General features: G+C 47.8%; 1 protein-coding gene across 5 annotated transcripts in view; it reads left to right on the top strand.

The window, feature by feature from the left end:
• Nucleotides 1-21190, top strand: part of KANSL1 (KAT8 regulatory NSL complex subunit 1) — a 74471-nt gene that overhangs the window by 34667 nt on the left and 18614 nt on the right. For all 5 annotated transcript variants that reach the window (XM_063178975.1, XM_063178974.1, XM_063178971.1 and 2 more), the window contains exon 3: nucleotides 17477-17618. In XM_063178975.1, the coding sequence (XP_063035045.1) occupies nucleotides 17477-17618 (142 nt within the window). The remainder of the gene's footprint in view (nucleotides 1-17476; nucleotides 17619-21190) is intronic.

Raw genomic sequence — 21190 nt, 5'->3', positions numbered from 1 at the left:
TTACTTCACAGCTCTTTCCCTCTTAAACACCAGAGAGTCTGTAGTGAAGCTGTTTTATAGAGAACCATGCTTAAATGGTGCCATGAGCACTTGGATGTCTCTCTGCATGTGAGAATGTATAAAAGCTGTTACATTCTTCACTGGTGCTCACCTTTCTGGGAAAATCAGTGTTAATACATCTCTCAGTAACTCTTGCAGCTGGAGTCTGTGGCCTCAGCAACTATTTCTTTTTGCTGTGATTGGAAATACTTGAGCATCTTTTTATTCTCATGAGGCCAAGGATGGCTCCTGTTTGTCCATGGGAAGGGCTTGAATCACAAATTTGGGGTTCAAACATGCAAAACACTTGTGGGGAGATAAATTGGGTTGCAGCCTGCCCTGCTGCATTTTGCACAGGGGGATTTCACCTACCCTTGCTGCTGCTTTGGGGTCAGTGAGAGCCACCCCAGTGGTGCCCAGATGCTCCCCAGGGCACCCAGAGCAGCAGCCCCACATCCCAGGATTTGGGAATCACAGTAACAAGGACAAGATTCACAGCTCCAGCCAGGCTGGTTTTCATTAGGAGTAAAGAAAAATGTGAAGCCCTAGGAATTTTGTCAAGGCTTTTGATATGTGAGTACTCAGTGTTCTGCAAGAGGAAAATAAACTTTGATTAAAGACTAAACTCTGTTCCAGAAGCTGCCAGCACACTACAGAGAGGCTTGTTCAGATAGGAGGAGTGAGACCTGAGCTGGGTGTTTGGTTGGAGCCACTTGCTGTGGCTTTCCATGAGACTGCCATGCTTTTTGTGGAAACTTGGAAGGTTATTTGATTGCTTCTTGCCTGAATCTCGTTTTGGAACTTACTACACATAAATATTTATATAAATGTTCAATGTTTATATATAATACTTTGGTTGAACCTTTTAGATCTTTTCTTTCGCTGAAGTTTCTCATTGAAGGGGTTTGGTGTCTCACTGTGAAGGTCAGAAAAATTTTATGGGCCTTAAAGTTGAGACTTTTCAAGCTCTGTGGGTATCCCATGACAAAAATGAGGCTGTTTCTTTTCCCTCTTGTTGTGAGGATAATCTTCTGCCATTTAGGAATGGCTTGTGATATTATTTGCCTTTAGGAACTTGACTGTGTGGATTTCTGCCCCATGTCTCCAAAAAGCAGACATTTGTGGAGCTGTGTACTGACAAGCAGAAAGACAAAATCAGAGTGATCTGCTCTGGAAAGAATCCAAGTGTTTTAATTTGTGTGTATGTAATTCTAGTATCTCTCCTAGAGCCAAGTCTGCCCTTCTTAGACTTGATGATAATGCTTAGCACACAGAGTGTTTTAATCTTGAAAGCAGTGCACAAACATGAACTAACCCGGCAGTTAAGCCTTAAACTTTTCTAGGTGATGTTTACTCAGGCGTGAGAGACGTTATATTATATATATAATAATTATATATGTATAAAATAATTTATATATATATATATACGCACAGTAACATGTATGATATAAATGTCTGATATATGAATAAATAGCTGGTGGTGGAGGAAGATGAAATCCCTTTTGTGTGTGAATCACCTGATGTGCTCAGCAGCCCCGTGACCACTCTGAGCCCAGCACTGATCCATCCTCCTGGAGAGAGGCTTCAGATTTCCAGGGAGCTCAGGCTGATGTCATTGCTGTGAAATGAGGCAGCAGTGAGCTTCCCCTCCCTCTGCTTGGGAACTGGATCCCAAAGCTTTTCTGGCATCATTCCATGTTCCAGAAACCACTGTCCTCCCATTGCTGCCACGCTGCTGGTAATTACTTAATCTAGTCAGGCAAAGGGCAGAATTAGGTGAGCTGAGTAGCTGAAGGAAACACAGTTACAGAATAAAAAAATCCCAGACTGGTTTGGGTAGGCAGGGACCTTAAAGCTCATCCAGGGACACCTCCCAGTGTCCCAGGCTGCTCCAAACCCTGTCCAGCCTGGCCTTGGGCACTGCCAGGGATCCAGGGGCAGCCACAGCCTTTTTCTTTTATTACTTTTATTTTTTTATTATTTTTGTTTTAAAATATTTTAAATTTGAATTACTCTGCAGATACCTTTGTCAGGACCTGCAGAGGCCCTCTGCTGTTTTGTGTGGATTGGGCAGCTTGGAGCTGCTGTCATTCCCAGGGCAGGAGGACCCTTCATGGGGTGTTAAATATCCTTGAGAACCGTTCCTGGCTCCCTCAGATTGTGGTGCAGCTTTAAAAACCTTTATCTTTGTGCTTTTGCTGAGGGTTATTGTTGCTTCCCTTAGTTCCCTTAGCAGAAGAGGTGGGCTTTTTCTTTGGTGTCTTGGCAGATTTCCTCTTAAGTCTTATTTTAGCGAGCTGAAAGAGGAAGAGAGGGCACAGGGTGCTTTTTGAAGCCATATTCACTGAGAATTTATTCCCACCAGCATTGTAAAGTCTGGAATAGTTACTCTGGAATTCTTTGCTGTTTTGAAGCAATTAGTTTCTTGGTTTTTCAGTTGTGAAGTAGAAGGTGTTGTCCTATAAAGGAAGAATATATCCAGGAGAAGCATTGAAACACAGAAGGAAGGGTCACAGATTTTACTCACTGCCCCAGGATTTATCCACTTTGTCTTGAGACAGGCATGGTGAGCTCTCTTCATCATGGAATAGCAGGTGATTGAACAGAATTTCTGCATGGTAAATTTTGATGTTGATTAAATTCCCTCCCCATTCCCTCACTATTGTCCCTCTTTCTGTTCTGTAGCTTTGTGAAGTGCATGGAGAGCAGATGCAGAGATGCTCCACTGCTGCATTGTCAACTGATCAATTATCTAATTGATAATGTTTCTGCACACGTTTTCTGTAAGAACAGCTGAAGATGGGCGCAGCCTGTCCTGCCCTGTGAAATCAACAGAGGCCTCATTTTCCTTAAAAAAAAAAAACAAACAACAGTTCAGTTATTACTGAATACATCTTAAAAGGCTCTGGGTTTTGTCAACAGAGTGAGCAGCAGAACGGGAGGGAGGCAGATGCTGGTGGTGGGTTGCTCTGCGGGTGCTGGAGGGAAAACTGAGCACTGATTTTGCAGGTCTGGCTGTGTCACCTCTGTCACACTGTGTCTCTTTTGCCATTAGCTGCAGGACAATGTGAGTAATCAGATTCCCTAGTGAATGGGGGCTGGACACTTTCCTTGTTTGCTCTTGTCTCAGGGTGTGATTCAGAGTTTTGACTGGGTTGTTGGGAGGGTGACTGGCCTGGAGCTGTGGCGAAGAACTGGCATTGCTGCAAGAGGAGGTGCTTGTTCTGAGTCTGTTCCACCTCCCTGTTTCCTAATGATGTGTTTGAATGTCTCCCTGCCTAGCTCACCTGTAATAAATCAGACACCCACAGGTTACATGACCCTTATCTCTGTCTCTTCTGATAAAGGTCTTTAAATGATGTTTCCATTAAGATTTTTAGCAAATACCTGCTGGAGGATTGCTTTTAAGGCCCTAGCTGTGTTTGAACTCAGTTTTATTTCAAGTGTAGGCCAGCCCAGGTATTTTAGGCTGCCCTGTGCAGGTGACTGCAGGACTGTAACCCTGACCTGCTTGAAGCTCTCCTGGCAACAAATTTGCTGTCATGCTATAAATAACTTGTGACTTTCCAAACATAATTAGTTTCTTTATTGTCCTCTGAATAATGTGTGAAGCAGGTGTGAGCTCCTCATCCCCTTCCAGCAGGATTTCCAGGTTGGAGGGGCAGATGCACCTTCTGGCTGTGCCTGAGCATCTCTTGAAAGGTGTTTGGGTCCAAAGCCTCCTTCCTGCCAGCTGTGGGTGCAGAGCTGAGCTCTGGTTGTCACAATGGGGCTGGTTCCATGGAGTGATCCACACACTTGGCTCTTTGAACCACACCAGAATGAGCAGGGCTGAGTGTTTGAGTGCTGTGAGGACTTGCTGGGTGCTGGTGGTTGGGGACAATTTGCTGGGACTGAAAACGTTTTGTGCTTAAATTCTCCTGAACAAGCACGTGGTGTGTGTGGACAGTGTGTGTTGATCTTCCAGCTGCTGGCCTGGAAGGAGCAGGACATGGATGGAGTGGTGCAGGGCCTTGGGCAATGGGACAGAAACACTGCTGGGAGAAGACAAAATGATCCTGAGAGAACTGGCAGGAAAAGCAAGCAAGCAAGCTCAGAGAGCTGGTGTCAAGAATACTTGTTTTTGCCTTGGATCATAAGGCCAGATGAGATCATTTATGTGAGAAGACATCACTGTGGAGGCTGATTTAGCTGAGTAAAGGCTTGTTTGCTTGAGCTGGAATGGATTTTCAAAACCATTCTTTTCCTGCTTAGGTTGGTCTTGTAGGCATCAGTTCTTGTTTCCTCCCTTGCCTGTTGGGTTGGGAAGCCATGGAGCAAACCCAGATTCTTGTGGGTGTGATCCTGTAGCCTCTTGCCATCTGAACAGAGCCTGAATTTGAACTGGAGATGTGATGGCTTTTTAAATCTGTTCTCATTTAACTTAAAACTTTACTTTAAATTTTCTGGCTTGTTGATAGATCATTTACCACCCCTCCCTTCTTTTTTAAAGAAGGCTTCTTAGTGGTGTAATCCAACAGTGCTTTTCCTCAGTGACCCAAACTTATTTTTCTCTCCATCTTTAAAAAATCCCATAAATTCCAATACTACAATTCTGCCCTACATTCTTTTGTGTCAGCTGCATACAGTCAGAAGTGTTAAGAGTGTTTTCATGCTCTCTTTTGCTGTCAGTATCAGTGAACCATCTTGCTGTCAGTGATGCATCTCACTACTTTTTTGTTCCTTCAATCAAGGTTTATTTAGATTTTTGTTTTGCAGAAACTACTCAAAATGCCTCCTGTTCCTGGTCTGTCCTTTCAGTTACTCATCATCTGGGATGTGGTTTGTGTGCTCTGTGGGTGAGAACCGTGCTGATGGCTTGGTCAAGAACCTGTCGAGTACCAAAGATTTTTTCAAAGAGAGTTATCTTTAAGCATTTAAACACATTTTATGATACATATGTGGAGTTTTAGACGTGGAGAAACTTAATGTGTACAGGAAATACGAAGTGTGTTGCAGTTCTGACATGTCTGGTTCTGCCACGAGAGGGGTTTATTGTGTCTGCCCCATCCCTGAAGTGTCCCAGGCCAGGTTGGACATTGGGGTTTGGAGCACCCTGGGACCGTGGGAGATGTCCCTGCCCATGGCAGGGGTGGCACTGGATGGGTTTGAGGTCTCTTCCAACCCACACCATTCTGGGATTCGTGTCTGCAGATGAGATAAATTCTGATGGATCGCTGAATGTTCTGGTACAATAATTTCCTTTAACACATACCAGGTGATGTTTTTCTTGTAAAGTTTGTACAAAGGTTGTGTTGGTGCTAGTGGGAGCTTTGCTAGCATTGAAGCTGGTGTGCCCTTAATTCATGCTGTCCTTTAGACCCTAATTACCAGGGCACTTTGGCTCCATTCCCAGGAATGATCTGAATTTGAGGTGTTGGAAGGTGGACAGCATCTGCTGCTTGGAGGTGTGATTTACATCTATGGGGTCCTTGTGAAAATAAAGTGGACTTCCTCTTTGTGTTTTACCTCTTGGAAAGTTTGGAGCATGGAGCTGTTTAATCCAACTGGGATTTCATTGAAGAATTCCTTGGCTGCTCTTCTCTTGGCTCAGATGGTCTTGCCCCCTTCTTCCTCCTCATCTCCTTTTGCTGTGCCATCTGTCTGTCATCTGCTTTTTCATTTCTCTGACCTATTTATGAAATATGTTTGCACAACCCCTTTTGCAGTGGCTGCAGAGGAGTGTTGGAATTGTGACCAGACTTATTTCCTGTTCCCCTTTGTTCAGTTTGCCAGCTCCAGCCCTTTGGGATCAGGGGGTGTCTCTGGTGACACCTCAGTGGTTTCACACTGGGGCTGTACAGGGAATTTTCTGGTCATGGCAAGGCAGGACACAGCACAAACTCAGAGGTTGGGATTTGTCTGAGTCCTGGCAGGAGGTGGAGTCGGGTTTGGGTTGCAGCTCTTGCTTGTCAGAGTTCAACTCTCACAAAGAGGAACTTTATTTCCGAGGCTTTGGACAGAGGTTTCATTGTCCCGGAACTGCCGGGCATGAAGGGGCTCATTGAGGCCCTGTCACCCATCCAGGTTCTGCCTCCACACCTGTCGTGGGCAGCAGCAGCAGCCTCAGCTCCTGCCCTGGCGTTCTCTCCTTTCTCATGTGCAAGGATTAAGGCTTGGATTTGCTGCAGCTGGTCCCAAACTCAGCCCAGGAGCAGTGTGATGGCTGTTGGCACTCATGGGCTGAGACACGGCGTGGGTGGGCCTGATTTTGGGGAATCCTGGAATGGTTTGGGCTGGGAGGACCTTAAAGATCATCCCCTTCTAGTGGACACTCTCCACTAGACCAGGTTGCTCCTGCCCAGCCTCATTTATTTTGCCCAGAATTGAATGTTCCACAGGCAGAGGTGGCTGTGAAGGGATGGCAGCGTTCTGAAAACCTCCTCAATTTCCCTGGTGCCTCTGGGTAGAGGCTTTCTCAGCAGATACATCTAGGAAATTCTGCCACTTCCTTCAGAAGTATTTGTCCAGTCTCAACTGCTGCAAAATCAGAGCTCTGGGGGAAGGGTGGATTTTAAAAACAAAACAGCAAAAAGGCAAAATAACGCTTGATGCAGGCTTCTCTAGATCAGGTCATGTTTTCTTTTGTAGGTCAGACGTGATAATAAATATATTCAGGATTACTAAAGGGGAGAAATAGCTGCAGCTTTTTGAGTTTTGTTTGTGGTTTGTTTTTTCTTCTGTTTTTTTGAGACATTGAAGAAAGAAAATGGAGCACAAGGGGACAAAAAGAATTGCTGAACACAGCGTGTCCTTTCCCCAGCTTTAGGGAATAGCCAGAGTCTCTGGGAAGAACCTGAGCTGCAGGGAGAGAAGGAGGAAGCATTCAGGGGGGTGTAACAGTTGTAACATGGGAACAGCTGCTCAGTCCTGCTCCCCAAATTCACACTGAAGATGCCTCATGTAGCTAAACTAATAAAAAGCCCAAACAACAGAGTTACTACATGAGTGCATTGTTAATCTGCAGCTGACCCCTTGCTTTTAATCTCAACAAATGAAATGAAACCCATATAATCACTCCTAAATTTGTGTGTGTGTGTCTGTGACACATATTTTGCTCCAGAAGAGCCTGGCAGTGGGGAGGGCAGCTATGGGATCTGAGATGCCACAAGGTGAAAACCCTCCCTTTGTTCTGCTTTTCTTCACCCACCTCCCCTGTGCCTGGGAGGGAGTGTGGGTCTGATCAGAGGGAGCCTTTTTGGCAGTGTTTAATTAATTAAAAGAGAGAGGGTAGTAAATTGATGGTCACACTGGAATGTCTTCTGTGATGCTAAAACCATTCCACTCTAAAGTGATCCTGTGCCTGGGACAATAAATACCCCACAGATAACAGAGCCTCTTGACAGTGAGCCAGAACTCCTCTGGCCATTTAATAGATGAGAAAAAGATGTCAAGTACCATGGCCAGGATCAAACAGCAGATCTGTGATGGAGCAGGGAATTAGCAGAGTGGGGCTGGGGGCCCAGCTCTGGGCCTTTTAAACTGTAGGACTTTATTCTTCCCCCCTGCTCTGCCACGTTGCAGAAGATGGATGAGAGCCCTCAGTCAGGATTCCACCTCAGCAGTGTCCTATTCCCTAAGGGAAGGGCTTCCTTTGTGATGTAGGAAATAAGAATTAGATTCCCTCCACGGATATACAAACATGGACTCTGCTATCAGCTTCTTGCTTTTCTTCCTTTTTGTTTGTTCTTTGCTTTTCTCCCAGGTGAGATGGGCATTTCCTCCTTGGAGCCTACCTGGAGTTAACCCTTAACTGTGCTCTCAGTGGTAGTTCTGTGTTCTCTCTTGTGGGCCGGTGCCTTTTGGCTCTGTAGGAGAAATGCATGTTCACGTGTGACTTTATGTGCTTGGACTCTGCAGAGTTCATTCATCATCCAGAGTCACTGTGTAAACCCTTCTGCAAGGAGTCCTTGAGGAGTGTCCTTGTCCTGGGGGCTCTCTCGGGGTCCCGTGCAGCAAACGGGGTCTGTGATTTGGATGGGTCATGTCCAAACCCCAGCCTTCAGTGTGTGAGCATCGACCACCCCAGCTCTGCAGCCTCACCCAGATCCCCCTTCCTTCCCCCTCCAGCGCTCCTGTGCTCCCAGGGTTTGAGTTACTCCCTGCCTTTTTCAGCACAGTAAATAGGGGATCTGTACGTTTAAACATTAAGGCCTTTGTGAGCCCAGAGCAGCAGAGGCCTCCTGTGGCTGCAGCTCTGTTTGGGGGAGGCCCTTGTTTCACAGGGCGCTCGCTGGGTTGTGTTGAGGGATGGTTTGGCAGCACAGCAGGGCACAGGTGGAGCTCTGGCAGGAGCTGAGCTCCCCTTCAGCCACCTGAGAGGGTTTGGTCCCTGTCCCAAAGGCAGATCCCCTGCCAGGCTGGGACCCACAGATCAGCTGCAGCCCTCAGAGGAGCTGCCCAGTGGCTCCTTTTTGTCTCCATCACTTCCTAGTAAATCACCCAACATTTGTTGTTCAGCTCCAGCCTCCAGCTCGTGCCACCTCTGCCGTGTGTTGGGTGAAATACTCCTCTCTACTGCCCACAAACTGCTGGGGTTTAAAATTGTTTCTGGCAAACACGTTCAGAAGGTAGTTCAGGCTGAAATAGTGGCTCTTAAACTGTGCTCTCTGGGACCATGCAGAGGGATTTGCAGATTTATTAAATGAGATTCATTAAATGATGGAAAACTTGATAAAGGAGCCAGGAATGCCTGAGAAATTCACGGGTGTTGACAGACAGCCATTGGTGCCAAAGCTGTGATGAGGAGCGGAGGGAAGTGACACCATGTGCTGGTGGTTGAATGCAGATGAGATGGGAAGCTCCCTGAAAACCCTTCATTAGTGGCCAGAGTTGCTCTTCTGGAAGATTCTTCCACCTGGTCAGAGCTCAGCCCTTTCTTAGAAAGCAGAGATGCTCTTTTGTGGCTCCCATTTGATGTTTGAATCCAGTGTTTCTTCAGTCCTTTGTGTGCCAGAGCGTGGCTGATAAAAGGGGTTTCACGTGGCCGAACAATGCAGATTGTTCCTTTCTTCTCATGGAAATACAACTGGATTTTCACAGCCTTATTTTGGCCGTCTCCAGCCACCCCCAGGACAGAGCTCTGGGCAGAGCTCCTTGCTCCTGTGCCCCCAGTTTACCCACCCCAAACCAGCAGCTCCCCCTGGGATGTCAATCTCAGATTTGATCCAGTACCATGAAATCTTTCTGCATCTTTGCAGTGGAACACAATGCTAAATCCATCATTTTTACCTTCTGATGTGCTGCCTCTGGTGCTGCCTGGCTGGGAGCAGCTGCCCTTCTCCCTGCCCATGCCATCCCTATACTCCATGTCCCCTTTCCACCATTCCTTTGGCTCCAGGCAAAACCCAGCATAGCGTGACTCACATCAGTCTCCTGCTCTCCCTTTCCATTTCTCCCTGGACTTTTTCCATGCTCCTGTACTATGCAGCAGTCCTTCAGCCAGGATTATATTATCCCATTTCTTAGATAAAGGGCTTGGAGGCCAGAAATGTGTTATTTCTGTGTTAACTGGAATGGCTCTTTGGGTTGAGAGAGGAAAGTTTCCTTGGATTGGTGCCAGAAATAGCACGGCTGCCCCTTCCCTTGACGAAATGACCTTCAGATTTAATATTGATGTGTGGCTTTATTCTTGCTCTGATTTGGACTGAAGAGGTGATCTTTGCTGGGAACTGTGTTGGGAGAGGCTGGGGTGGGGACTTGTGCTAAGAGGGGCTGCAAAGGAGCAGAGTGCCACAGAAAATATCTGCATCACTGGGTGTTCTCTTTCCCTAAAAGACATGGTGTTCCTGGTGCTTTGAACAGGGATGACCTCCCCATGCTTCAAGCCAAAAAAGAAAGGGGAATCTCATTTTTGCTATGACTGTGAAGCTGCTGGGATTGAAGGCTTGGAAATCAGGGCAAGCCCCTGAGTGGGGTTGTGCTCGTGGAACTTGAGCTCCCAGTGCTCTCCCAAAGGCTGGGAAGCAGATTGCTGCTCCCCTGGAAGGCAGGGAGCCTTGGGACTGCACCTGCTTGGTGAATTCATACCTCTGATGCAGTACTGCATTGATGCTTCTGTGCTGCTTTGTCCCCGAAAATCCACTATGCATTCTCCTTTACTCCAAGCCCAGCCCATTTCAGTCATGTTTGGCCCTGCTGAGAACTTCTGCTCCTACTGGAAATCTTCCCTGGCTTCTATTTGGTTTGTCCTGATGTCATTACGTGGTTCAAGCAAAAATATTTTTTAGAATCATAGAATGGTTTGGGTTGAAAGGAACCTTAAAGCTTACCCAGTCTCAACCCCCTGCCATGGGCAGGGACACCTCCCACTAGACCAGGTTGCTCCGAGCCCCAGGCCTTGAACATTTCCAGAGATGGGGAGTCAAAAATTCTCTGGACTTCTTGATTGATGACTTTGTGTGGGCTTAAAATCCTCCTTGCTCTAATGTACTGTGAGGAAAACTGGGAAAAAACCTTTTTAGCAGACTTCTGTGAGGAGGGTTTGGAGCTTTTGTGTTCCAGGTAGAGAGCAGAGTGTAGTTTTGTGATCTTAGAGCTGCATTCAGGAACACAATGTCGGAATTCTGCATTTGGAGACGTGTTTGCTGAGCTCTCTCCTCTTCCTCCCAGGACATGAAAGAGCAGATAAGGAGGGTGAGGTCATCCCAGCAGTGCAGAAATTTCCCAGGCCTGGAGCTGAGCCTGTTTCAGTGTAATCACTTATCCCGAAGCTTCATTTTGATCTTGGGCTGCAGAACCTGTGGCGTTAAACAAAAGCCCCCCTGGTCCCCATGGGCCATGACAAAACACCCTTTGACCTCAGGTCTTAACGGCTGCATAATGAGGAGTGGAGAGACTGAAGCTGCTTTTTCATGCCTGGAGAGATGGGAGTATCCGTGCTGCTCACTCCTCTGTCAGTGTTTACTGGGTGGGGGCTGAGAGGAAGGCTCTATCTCCTGTGAGATAAACCAAGAGGAAAATGAAAGCAGGTTTTATTTGTTGCCTTGCTCACGTCCAGCCTGGAGTGACAGTGATCAGAAGTGGCTGAGTTGAAAACAAGTTTGTGCATCCTTTGTCAGTGTGCAGTGAGCTCTGTTGTTGGGAAGTTTGGTAGATACTGAAGGAATAGTCAGTTCCCCTCTTGCAAGGAAGAGCTCTTTGCTTTGAGATTAACTCCACTTTTTTCCTGGCTATCTCATTGTGAGATTGTTTTGCTGGCACTGCCCAAGTGGGGAAGGTTCAGGACACTGAGACAGGTGTAGTGGCACTTGTTCAGATCGAGAGCAGCACAGTCAGGAAACACCTTTGTCGGTGCCATTCACCTTATGGCATGAGCTGGAAGCTTTAACATCCTGAGAATCCTTCCGTAAATTCTGCTTCAGTCACTCTCCTGAACAGTGAAAGCAGGTCCCAGATAAGTCCTGTTCTGACACAATGTTGTGTTGGTGCTGCTCACCAAAGCTCAGGGCTGCCATCCTCACCCTGGCTGTAATTTCTGTAGTTTCTGTATTATGGAATATTGATTTACTGTGGAGCATAAAAATGTGCCGTACTCAGCAGAAGGGCCTCTCCAATTGTTATGCTCCAGGAACACTGCTGCTCAGGAATGTGAAATAAATTTTCCCTTTTAACAATGGATCCTGATTTGCATAGTCTCTATTCTTGTTCCCCGGGGACTGTGGCACTAATGGGCTGCAGCGAGCGCTCCCCCACTTGGACACCAAACTCCTCTATTTGCTGCATACAAAGGGCTGTGCTGTGGAACAAGTGTAATAACTTCTCCAGCAGTTTACTCTGTGCCGTAATTGTCTCCTCTCTGTTGTGCTCAGTTTTGTTTGAAGAGCTTAGAACGCTGAGCACCCCCTTCCTTCTCTTCTTTGATGTTTTAATGGCATTCTTCTCAGGGAAGCTTGTTTTCCAGCAGTCCAGAAAGTCACAGCGTCCCATGCTGCCAAGTGAGGTGATCTCATGAAGGGAGACCAGGAGCTGCTTTGCTCTGCTGGGGCTTTGCTTTGGCAGCAAGCAGAGCTTTAGGATAGAAGTGCAGTATTCAAGATAATGGCCCGTGTTTGTTGCTGGTTGTGCTCGTGATGTCAAACCTCTGTCATCGCTTGCTGTATCCTCTTAGCGAACAGGAGTCACTGGCTCTCAGCTCCTGAGTTTGCCAGAAAAAAGTTATAAATCTCTTGGTGAGATCCCACCTTGGCTTTGTGCTTCTGCCACTTTGTGCTTTCTTGTAGAAGAGTTTTAACTCCTAGTGAAAAATCTTGGTCTAAGAAAGGTAATGATTCTACTGTGCAACCCAGACCTACTGGGAAGCTGCTATTAGCAAAATTATCATATTGATAAAGCAAAATTATAATATTGATGTCCTTCTCAGCAAAAAGAAGGATGTGCTTCTGGAAGATGTTTGTTGTAAGTTTGTACAATTGTATTTTAGGTATTTTGAGGGAAAAGTGAGCATTCTTGGTTCATAGTTTGTGATGTTGAGAACAGCATCTTTAACCAGAGCTTTAAGGGGAAAATTCTCAATGAACTGAACACAGTTGGAGCAAACTTTGGTGGCTTGTGTAGTGTCACCTTTTCATTCCTGGATTTAGCTGCAAGGGAGTAAGAAACTGCCTTAATTTCTGGAGTGATGGCGATCAGGCAGAGTCTGCACACAAACAGTTCAAGCTGCTCTGCTCTGCCTGCCTCTGTGCCCATGAGGGTGTGGAGAACTATACTGAAAAATGGGCCCAATAAATTCCTTCAAAACATGGCATTTTTCAGCTGACTGCTCTGCTGAGCCTCTGGAGAGATGGTTTTCCTGGTGTAACAGGCAGTTGGTGGTGACCACACTTCTGATCCAAGCTCCTGTCCTTCACCTTCCCCTTCTCTCCTCACATCTTTGTCCATGGGTGCCAAACAGGGTTCAGACATGGCCCAAAGTATTGCACTGGCATAGCTGCAAGAATAAAATCCTGATTTTTGGCTATTGTCACAGAACAATTGTTGCTGCTGAGGGCTCAAGAGCAGCTAGAGCTGGGAATGACTGTTTTTCAGACAGTCAGCTGAATAAATGCTCGGAGCAGTGCATAAATGTCATGGTGTGAAGATGTGGGGCACTTGAATTGAAACAGCACAGAAGAACTTCTGAGAGAGCATTCTGCCATTTCCAGGCCTTGGTGGGAGCTGCTGCCTGTCCTCTCGAGGTTGTGTCTGCACAGGGGCTGTGGATGGGCTGGGGAAGGCAGGAGTGACTCAGTGTCCCCGTGAGTCACCCTGGTGCTCCAGGCAGGATGGGATGGGATGGGATGCTGTGTCACCAGCCTGGTGTAGCACCTGGGGCTGTGGATTCCACCTGCACAGAGTCAGTCCTGCAGTGCTTTCAGTTGGAAAAGCCCTCTGAGACCATCTGGTCCAGTGCTCTGGAGCTGGGACCTTAACTCCATTGCAGACCCCAGCAAGGGCTGGTGGCACCATTTGTGCAGGGGATGATTCACAGCCAGCAGGGCTGTCTGAGCTACAAACAGGAGGAAAATTAAGAATATTGGAATGAATGAGCCAAGGGGAGGTTGGAAGGAGATTGAGCAGAGTGCCGAGCACATGCTGGGAATAAAGAGCCCTTCAAAGCTGATGGTTCTGTCCAGGGCTGGGGGCGGGTGTTGAGCTGAACAAATTGTTCACTTTGGCTTCTTTGCAGGCAGAAATGTTACGAGCAGCTAATGAGATTGTTCTCGAGCCTTGTGGGGTTTTCTCTTCCTCCCTCAGAGTCGTCATGGGAGTGGGTTTGGCACAGCTTTAACTCTTGCTCCACATGCTGATCTGGTCTTGCATTGATCCAAAAAATGATAATAATAATAATAATAATGGTAAAGTTTGGTGAGCTGAAGAATGAATGTGAAGAATATACAGGGACATGAGCAAAGTGGAAAATAGCAGCTGAATTGGTTGTCCTGTTGAAGAAAGGTCCCATCCTGTACCCTCTGGGCTCTGTCCCAATGCCAGGGTGAGGCTCCTCTGTGGGAAGGGCTGAAACATTCCCAGTTTGCTTCTGGAAGGTGAGGGAGGCTGAGCTGGGTGTCCCATGGGGAAAGTCTCACATCACTCTCACATGATTTCCTCTGTCCAAAGCTGTGCAGGAAAGAGGAGAGTGAATCCAGCGTGGCCTCTGCACTGGAAGGTGACTGCATTCCAGGGGACAGCAGAGCCCCTGGGAGTACACCAGTACACAGTGGAGGATGGGAACCATGTGGGAAGTGCCTGGAAAGCTGGAGTTTATTGCCTCATGTTGTGGCATTAATCCGTGAGTGTCCGAGCTCTGGGAGCTGCCCTGGGCTGTGCCACCTCCTGGCATCAGTGCCAAAGGCATTTTCTGGTTCCAGTGGACCCTCCCATGGCTGTCCCAGCTCTCAGCCTGCTTGGCTGCCTGCACAGCTCCTCAGTGTTTCTGTGTTGAGTTTCTCTCTCTTCTGGCATTTACTGTTTTTTGCAGCGTGACCTGTTGTTCCTCATTGAACATCAAGATGGTTTGGGTTTGCTCAAGTGCTTGGAGTGGCAGAAACAATCTCCCTCCAGACCCTGTTTCAGCCTCCCTCCAGGCTGTTTCTCATTCATTCTGCTGATTCCTAGAGGTGGATCTGATAATGTAGCTCCCCTCCAGCCTGTAACTTTTTTCTGCTCTGAAATCATCAGTTCTAGCTCCGTTTTTCTGTGCTGCTCCATGTCATTACCAGGATGGTTTGGCAGCAGCTGGTGGGCCTGCTCTGCTCACTTTGCAGCTGGGCCTTTAGTAGGGCAGTCTCCTGGTGAAAAATCAGTCTGCTAATCTCTAATTCCCTCCGTTTGCTGGGGCTGTCTCTGTCTGCCTGGTTGGAATTCAGCTGCATGGACTCAGCAGAAAGCAGCATGGGCTGGTGGGCGGATGGGCTGCCTGAGGGACTTGGAACTGAGGCTGAGATTGGATACTGGGGAGAAATCCTTCCCTGGGAGGGTGGGCAGGCCCTGGCACAGGGTGCCCAGAGCAGCTGGGGCTGCCCTGGAGCCCTGGCAGTGTCCAAGGCCGGGCTGGACAGGGCTGAAAGCAGCTGGGACAGTGGGAGATGTCCCTGCCATGGCAGGGGATGGAACTAAGCAATCCCTGTGCCAGGGTGTAACCACCCTCACAGGGAGGCATTTCTTCCCAATATCCAATGTAACCCTTCCCTCTGTCACTTTAAAGCCATTCCCCCTTGTCCTGTCACACTGTGCCCTTGTGAAAAGTCCCTCTCCGTTTTCCTTGTAGGCTCTGTTCAGATTTAGCCAGAAAGGAGAGGATTTTCAGGGTTTTCCTCTCCCCCAGAGCAACTGGAAGTTTCACATCCCCAGTGGTCACTGCAGGACATCACACTCCGTGTTGTGTGCATGGTGGCTCCTTTCTAAAGCTAGACAAGAAAAGAATCATTTTCACAAATGCTTGTAGAGGCATTAAAGCTGAGGAATATCCGTGGGTCCTTGTCCCAGAGCTGATCCCGTGAGGGAACATCCATCCCATGGTGTTGCTGCCAGCGCCTCGTAGGGAAGGGTGGGACCGAGCTGGGAAAGGCTCAGTTCTAAATATAGAGCCACTACACTGGGTGCTGTTTTGGAAAGTGTGGCTGAGCCATCATTCTGCTCTTCCCCTCCTCCAGTGCTGCCGCAGGGTGTCAGAGGATGAAGTGTGCATTCCTGTGTTTCGCTTCCTTGGGTTATTTTTGGTTCAAATCCAGTGGGTTTTTCTGGGGTAGGATGTGTCCTGATTTTAAGGTGAGGAGCAGGTCTGCTGCTGCTTGTGTGCTGCCATGGCACTTAAGAAACTAAATGAGTTTTAAACTATTCTTTTCATACTTAATCTCAGTTTCTGTGTAATCTGAGCAAAAGAATAGGCTGTATTTATCAGCACAGGCCAGTGTTCCAGCAGGCAGAGGTGCTTTGTAATGTTGGGAGAGGCAAACTTAGGGAATTGGCACTTTGGGTGTACTCTCAGCAGCATTTGATTCTAAAAACTTCCTTCTAAAAATTCCCAGGGCTCTTTGGCTCCCCAAAGAGCAAACTGCTGAAATCTGGGTTTACAAAGGGAAAGATTTGAACCCCTGAAGGTGTTTTGGAGAAGGCTGGGAGGGCAGAAGGCAGTGGCTGCTGTTGCCTCTTTGTGGGAACGTGGCTTTGCAGGGACAGCCAAGGGTCCAGCAGGAATATGGATAACGTGTCTTGTTCTAAATGCAGGAGTTTCACTTGCAGTTTGAAGCAACCAACTCCTCCTTTTCAGGGTATTTCTATTAGTTGATTTGAAACTTGTAATAACCCCGGGACTTTTCTGTATTTATTTCATTTTTAGGGAAGTGCATTTGGTAGCAGTTATGCCTGAATCAGGTCAGAGGGCCAGGAGGTGCAGATTTTTTGAAGAACTCGATTTCTGCTCCTTCCCATCTTTGCAGCTGGGGCTGCCTCAGTACAAAACCTCATTTACCACGTGCTGCTTGTGCTGTCGTGGCTGGTTTCAGCTCTGAAATGGGTTAATCTCAGCAGAAGACTTTCTGGTTTGATTTTGGAGGAAACATCTGGACATTGCTGTGGCTCCCCTGCCCCACATGCTCTGGCTGGTTCAAAATTCCTGCACAGAAGGAGCGGGGGGAGATGGGCAAAGGGAATTATTTTGTGATTAATTTCTTAATTGCTAAGCATCCAGATGTGGCAAAGGCTTTGTGCAGCAACATTGGAGTTGTCAGCACTTTCTGCTGATGCTTTGTTTCCACACCATATCGGGGTTTTCTTCCTTTCTGGGAAACCTTAATGTTTATCCACAGGAATCAGTGTGCTTAGGGTATATTTTCATGATACTGTGGCTTTTAACATGGAGAGTGGAGTTGTGGATTTATCCATTCCTCACCATCTCTGTGTTCCTGTCTGCCCTGGAGTGCAGCAGTAGGGATTGAGAGTGGTTTGATTACATTTGATTTTATTTCCTGGCTACTTTATTTGCTTGGTCCATCCATCAGATGCAGAAATCAGGGTTGCTTTGCAGCACACCATTGCAGGGAGCAGCTTGTGCAAGGTTGGCCCTGTTCCTCTCCACCTTGTAAACCCCAGCAGTGACAGTTGTGAACTCGTCACTGAGGTTTAATTGTGGCCACATGGTATGAGCTGCATTCAGGTGGATTTGGGGACTGATGCCAGAGACTTTTTTTTGAAGACTTGAGTCAGTGGGTGCCAGCAGATGTTGGAATATTGCTCTGCAGACACACGGCCCTTGCGGCACATCTGTAATTCCTCTGTAATTATTAGCAGCGGTGAGATGGTATCAGTCCTGCCATCCAGAACGCAGCTTTTGCTCTGTCTGTCGGTTCTCCAGGACTTCTGTGTGCTGTGCAATTGAAACCACGCTGAGAATAAGTGTGTGTGTGTGTGTGTGTTGCAGGAGGCGGAGGGCAGAGTGGAGGTGGGCAGCAGACCGCGCCGCCATCGTCAGCCGCTGGAACTGGCTGCAGGCCCACGTGTCGGACCTGGAGTACCGCATCCGGCAGCAGACGGACATCTACAAACAGATCAGAGCCAACAAGGTGAGGGCTGGGCATGGGATGGAGCCAGGATGGGGCAGAAATGGGGTAGGGATGGGATGGAGCAGGATGGGATGGGATGGGATGGAGCGGGATGGGATGGGGCAGAATGGAGCAGGAATGAAGGAGGGTGGAGTGGGATGGGGCAGGAATGGAGGAGGATGGAGTGGAATGGGGCAGGATGGAGCAGAACATGGAGGAGGCTGGGGCAGGGGTGGAGTGGGATGGGGCAGGGATGGAGCAGGATGGAGTGAGATGGAGCAGGATGGGGCAGAAATGGGGTAGGGATGGGATGGAGCGGGATGGGATGGGGCAGAATGGGGCAGAATGGAGCAGGAATGAAGGAGGTTGGAGTGGGATGGAGCAGGAGTGAAGGAGGGTGGAGTGGGATGGAGCAGGAATGAAGGAGGGTGGAGTGGGATGGGGCAGGAATGGAACAGGATAGGATGGGGCAGAAATGGGGTAGGGATGGGATGGGATGGAGTGGGATGGAATGGGGCAGAATGGAGCAGGAATGAAGGAGGGTGGAGTGGGATGGGGCAGGAATGGAGGAGGATGGAGTGGAATGGGGCAGGATGGAGCAGAACATGGAGGAGGCTGGGGCAGGATGGAGTGGGATGGGGCAGGAATGGAACAGGATGAGATGGAGCAGGATGGAGTGAGATGGAGCAGGATAGGGCAGGATGGGACAGGAATGGAGCAGGATGGGACAGGAATGGAGGAGGATGGGGCAGGATGGAACAGGACAGGGCAGGAATGGAGCAGGATAGAGCAGGATGGAAAAGGAATGGAGCAGGATAGAGCAGGATGGGGCAGGATGGAAAAGGAATGGAGCAGGATAGAGCGGGATGAGGCAGAATGGAGTAGGATGGAACAGGACAGGGCAGGAATGGAACAGGATAGGGCAGGATGGGATGGGGTAGGAGGCCTTTGGGCACTGTGCTTCTGCTTTGCCTCCTGATGCCTCCCTCTGACACCAGAGAGTGCAGATGTGAAGTCTGATGCTTTTCCCTCCTGCCTCTCTCCCAGAGCAGATTGCAAAGCTGTGACTAATTGTAATGCAATTTGGCATGGGCTGAGTGTAGTTCCTGTCCCTGGTTCAGTATGATAACGTGAAGGGAGCAATACCTTGCTTTAGAGTCAGTCTTTGGTGCTGTTGCATGTGTGATGCTGTTCCCCATCACTCAAGCCTTTCACTCTGATATTTTTCTAAAACCTTCCCATTTTCTTTCTGGGAGTAGCTGAGGATGGGGATAAAAACAGCTGAGATTTAGTGGAAAAGGGAGTGGCCTGTGGAGGAAGTTAGTTCAGATGCTATCTGAACAGGCTTAAAATTGAGTCTGTTCCTTAAAAAAAGATCATTTTTTGGTACTGACCTTTCTCTGTGGAAGGTATTTTTTTTTAGCCTTGCTCTCAGATGGTGGGAGAATGGGGGAGAGCAGAGAAGGGATGAGGAAGGGATTGTTATGGAGACTTGTTCAGGCATGCACATCTAAATGTCAGGCCTTGGAGGAAGGAATGTCTGGAGTTTGTGGCAAGAAGGCTCCTGGTATTGCATCAACTGAGAGATCCTCAGGAATTCAGCCTGGCAAATGCCTTTCCCAAGATGTGTGCTGCTCTGGGGTGGTGGGGAGAGGCTTCCAGGGGGTAGAAAGCAGGGCAGGGAGGCTGGACTTTGATGCAGCTGTGCAGAAAAACAGGCTTAATTGAGTGAGTGAGTGAGGGCTCTAAATGAGTAGGTGGAAGAGCACGGCTTGTGAGCAGAATCCATTACTGAGATTAGGGCAGAGGGCTTCTGGGGAGTGGGCAAATGAATGATTCTTCAGAAAGAATCATCTTCCTTCTGTCTTAGAGCTGACAGTGCAGCATGGCTTTAAGTACAAAATACAAAACAGCTGAAGGTTTATATGGTAGAAGTTAAAAAATGAGAAAACTCATGTAATGATGTGGAAGGTTCAGGGCTTTCACCAGGTTATGGCAGCTTGACAGGCTCATGAAATGGCCTGATAATGGTTACAAGCATCCCCTGGGCTTTTATAAGGCTGCTTCAAGGTCTGAAAGGAGGTTCTGGCCAACAGGCTCATCTCTGATTTGTTCAAACCAAAACTCACCTGTGATACCCCAGTACATGAATTCAAGATAAAACATGTTGCTTAAGGTGCAGGGGCATTCAGAAATTGAGAGTTTTGGGTAGTGGCTGTTCTGCCTGAAGAAGAAAAAAAGTCAGAACCATGAGTATCACATACCCCATCTCTGATAGAGCTTGCTGGAGATTATTCTTGCACCCAGCTGTTGTTATCTTGATGTCATTGAGCTCTGGGATGTTGTAAAACAGATTCTGTTTGCACCAATGAAAAACTACAGACCATCTTAAAAGAGCTTGGAACAAGAATAGGAGACTAGAGAAACAGCCCTGTGTTTCAGGAACACAGGAGCTTGTTGGAATGGATTTGGCTTCAAATTGTACAAGGAAAATAGTTAAAGAATTTGGAAACACCTTGTTTTTTCTATCAATATAACTTAACTCCAGCTGATTGGGCCATAAGGAGGTTAAAATGTAGCTGCTGCAGGAATTCAGAGTTCTACAAGTTCTAAAGTTCAGAGAAATTTTATTACATTCTTTTTTTAGTTTAATTACCTTTATATGTTAGAGTTTACATCCCAGTGTACCCTTCAAGAAAGACACATTGCTGTGTGAGATCAAAGCAAGGGAAGGACGAGGCAGTCAAAAATAACCCTGTGTTTTGAGGGTAAACTGCTGCCTGGGATTCTCAGCAGGAATTGTGCTCTCAGCACATTCACATCAGCTCAGTTGGTGAGAAGGGGAGGAAAACACCAAATCAGGGAGCGTGTGCTCAGAGCTGCTTGTGGAATACCCTGTTTGCAGGCACTTAAAAATAGCAGGGAAGCCTTGTGGCTGTGTCCTCTGTGCAGATAACGTGCCCAGGTTCCCTCCAGGCTCACTTTGCTGTGGCACACTGTGCAGCCTCCAGAATTGCTGATCTGCCTGTTCTTGATCTGAGCAGCCCCTTCACCGTTCCTCGTTTGACCAGATGCTGCTCACTGGGGCTTGTCCTTGTCCTGAGCTCTGTTTGATAGGTTCCATCAACTCCCTGATCCCTTGCACATTTTGCCCTGCTTTGTTATAATATAGCCCAGAGTATGCATAATTACAATGATTTTATTTCATTTTGTGTTCTGAGGGTAAAGCAGTCCTGCCTTTAGGTTAAGCCTCAGTTAAACAGAAACAGAACAGCATCTGTTAAACCTGATAAAACAGTGCTCAGCCACTGTGCTTTGTCCCACCAGGTTTATAGCAATGTCTTTCTTTCCTTATTGAATTTTTGTAACTATCACTTTTTGGGGGGCAGGGGGAAGTCTGCTCAGAGTAACAAGGTGGTTCATTTTCATCAGCAGCTCGGAATTGTTTGTTTGGCTGTGGCAGTTTCCCCTCTGCAGGGGAGGGCAGGATGGGGACGGGCTGTGAGCTGGCTCCAGCCCTCTCTGAGTTCAGCTGAGATGCCAGGGAAGGCCAGGCAGCAGGGATTGGCTTTGGCATCACATCTGGAAGCCGT

The sequence above is a fragment of the Melospiza melodia genome, chromosome 30, assembly GCF_035770615.1.
Source record: "Melospiza melodia melodia isolate bMelMel2 chromosome 30, bMelMel2.pri, whole genome shotgun sequence".
In the NCBI taxonomy this organism is placed as follows: Eukaryota; Metazoa; Chordata; class Aves; order Passeriformes; family Passerellidae; genus Melospiza; species Melospiza melodia.
This window is presented reverse-complemented; position numbering and strand designations above follow the sequence as displayed.